We start from the raw sequence: 2,500 nt of genomic DNA, 5'->3' as shown, positions 1-2,500 counted from the left end.
GTAGAACCTGCAGGACAGACAGACAGACAGACAGACAGACAGACAGACAGACAGACAGACACACACACACACACACGCACACGCGCACACACACACAGTCAGGACACACACAGACACACAACAGTGACAGCAGACCATGGATTGATATGAATATACAATCATACAGACACAACTAAAGACATATTCTGTCAAATGAAGAATACATACAGTTTATGCAATCACACATATCACACACACACACACACACACACACACACACACACACACACACACACACACACACACACACACACACACACAGTACATACACAGCCCGTGGCTCAGTGAAGACATCAGCGTGTATATGCATCATCAGGTCTCCCCCGGCCGTGTACTCCATGACAAAGCACACATGTTCAGGCGTCTGGAAACACGCAAACAGGTTGACCAGGAACGGGTGGTGGGAGCCGTTCACCGCCTCGAAGATCCTCTTCTCACACATCAGACTGGGGGGGGGGGGAGAGGGAAGGAGGGAGAGGGGGGGGAGAGGAGAGAGGAGGGAGGGAGGGAGAGAGGGGGAGAGGAGGGAGGGAGAGAGGGAAGGAGGGGGGTGGAAAGGGAGGGGGGTGAGTCAGAGGGAGGGAGGGAGGGAGAGAGTGAGGGGGGGAGGGAGGGAAGGGGGGGGAGAGGGAGGGGGTGGGTCAGAGGGAGGGAGGGAGAGAGAGGGGGGGGGTGAGTCAGGGGAAGGAGAGGCGAAGGAGAGAGTGATTGGAACAGAAAAGACAGAAAGAGAGAGAGTGGGGGGAAGAGATGGATGGACCAGTAAACACCTTCAGCCTCGATGGACGCGTACGACATAACAGAACCATCAGAATAACAGAACCATCATAATAACAGAACCATCAGAATAACAGAACAGGTTAGCGCTTCTAAGACACACCTGTCTACTTCATCCCTTGCTACAATGTCTCCCTTCTTCAGGGCTTTGATGGCGTACAGACTGCCTGTCCTCTTGTACTCTGACAACAACACCTGGAAACCAAAAGAACAGAGGATTCAGCCTCTAGATGTGTGACTTCCTTCAAACAGCAACAACAACAACAACAACAACAACAACAACAATAGGAGAGGCGTCTGAGGTATGAGGATATGGTCTGTACCTTCCCAAAGTGTCCCCTGCCCAGCACAGCGATCAGCTTGAAGTCTTGCAGACACAGAGGGCCCTTGCTCTGTCTAACGTTGGGACACACACACACACACACACACACATACACACAGAGAAATAAAGACACAAACACACACAGGTAGACACATCATGCTCACACTCACACACAATAATAGCTACCATAGAGAACACGTTGGCCAACATAAGGATTGTGTGTTATTGGATTTCATGCCATACAGTGCTTGTCTAGAGAGAGCATGCTGAGGTAATCCATATTATTTCTACTTGGCTTCAGGAACATGTGTTACGACGGAGGTCAGGTTAGGGGAGCATATTGTGTGTGGGTGTGTTTCTGCAGCGTCATGCTGTGGGGCCTTATTGCGAGGGGGGTGTACTCAGGTGTGTGTGGTGTGTGTGTGTGTGTGTGTGTGTGTGTGTGTGTGTGTGTGTGTGTGTGTGCGTGCGTGTGCGTGTGTGTGTGTGTGTGTGTGTGTGTGTGTGTGTGTGTGTGTGAGTGTGTGTGTGTGCGTGTGTGTGTGCGTGCGTGTGCGTGTGTGTGTATCCACACTGGGCCAACTCTGCATGGTGCTGTACCTGCGCACAGAACTCTGGGATGGGGTTCTGGTTGGGCGCTCCTGGACTAGTTCCGGAGGAGAGAAGGGCTCGATCACTGGCATCTGCTCCTGAGAGCGACGGAGGAGAGAGAGGGATAGAGAGAGAGGAGAGAGAGAGAGAGAGAGAGAGGGATAGAGAGAGAGGAGAGAGAGAGAGAGAGAGAGAGGGATAGAGAGAGAGGAGAGAGAGAGAGACACAGACAGACAGAGATGGAAGGAGAGAAATAACAGCCAGAAAAGATGAAAGAGAGAGACATGTATAGAGAAAGAGAGATTGAGAAAGAATTTGAGGAAACGAGGGAGGATGGGAGAGAGGGAGGATCAATTATTCTTCACGTGTGCGGTGACCTTCACCATACATCAGACAGACAGACAGCCCAACAGTAATTGTGTCCCTCCTCATTAGGAGTGGCCTGGCCTGTTCCCTGCTAGTTGGCAGGCATCTCCTACCCCCCTCTCTCCTCTCCTCCTCCTCTCTTCCTCAGTCCCTCGTTACTGTTAATTAGTTCTCTAAAATCATCAGAGTAATTAATCCTGTAATCCCAGAGCCCCGCTGACCACACCATCTGCCACCCTCTCTCTCTCTCTCTCCCCCTGCATCTCTCTCCCCCTGCATCTCTCTACCTTCCCTCCCTCCCTCCCTCCCTACCTCGTTTTCTCTCCATCTGCATCTCTCTGCCTCCCTCCCTCCATCTCTCTTTCTCCCTCTCCTCTCTTGCCGATCGCATTCTACATGCTGGGA

At 51.8% G+C, this 2,500-nt stretch overlaps 1 protein-coding gene across 1 annotated transcript in view; it reads right to left on the bottom strand.

Moving 5' to 3' along the window:
- Positions 1 to 2,500, bottom strand: part of pkn1b (protein kinase N1b) — an 8,733-nt gene that overhangs the window by 2,182 nt on the left and 4,051 nt on the right. The window contains exons 3-7 of the mRNA XM_083677383.1: positions 1,739 to 1,866; positions 1,140 to 1,212; positions 920 to 1,011; positions 309 to 485; positions 1 to 7 (exon numbers count right to left, since the gene is read on the bottom strand). The exon at positions 1 to 7 is cut by the window's left edge and continues 56 nt beyond it. Coding sequence (XP_083533509.1) covers positions 1 to 7; positions 309 to 485; positions 920 to 1,011; positions 1,140 to 1,212; positions 1,739 to 1,866 — 477 coding nt within the window. The remainder of the gene's footprint in view (positions 8 to 308; positions 486 to 919; positions 1,012 to 1,139; positions 1,213 to 1,738; positions 1,867 to 2,500) is intronic.

Source organism: Argentina silus, assembly GCF_951799395.1.
Source record: "Argentina silus genome assembly, chromosome: 9".
Lineage (NCBI taxonomy): Eukaryota > Metazoa > Chordata > Actinopteri > Argentiniformes > Argentinidae > Argentina > Argentina silus.
Note: the sequence above shows the minus strand (reverse complement) of the source record. Positions and strands in the feature narration are given on the sequence as shown.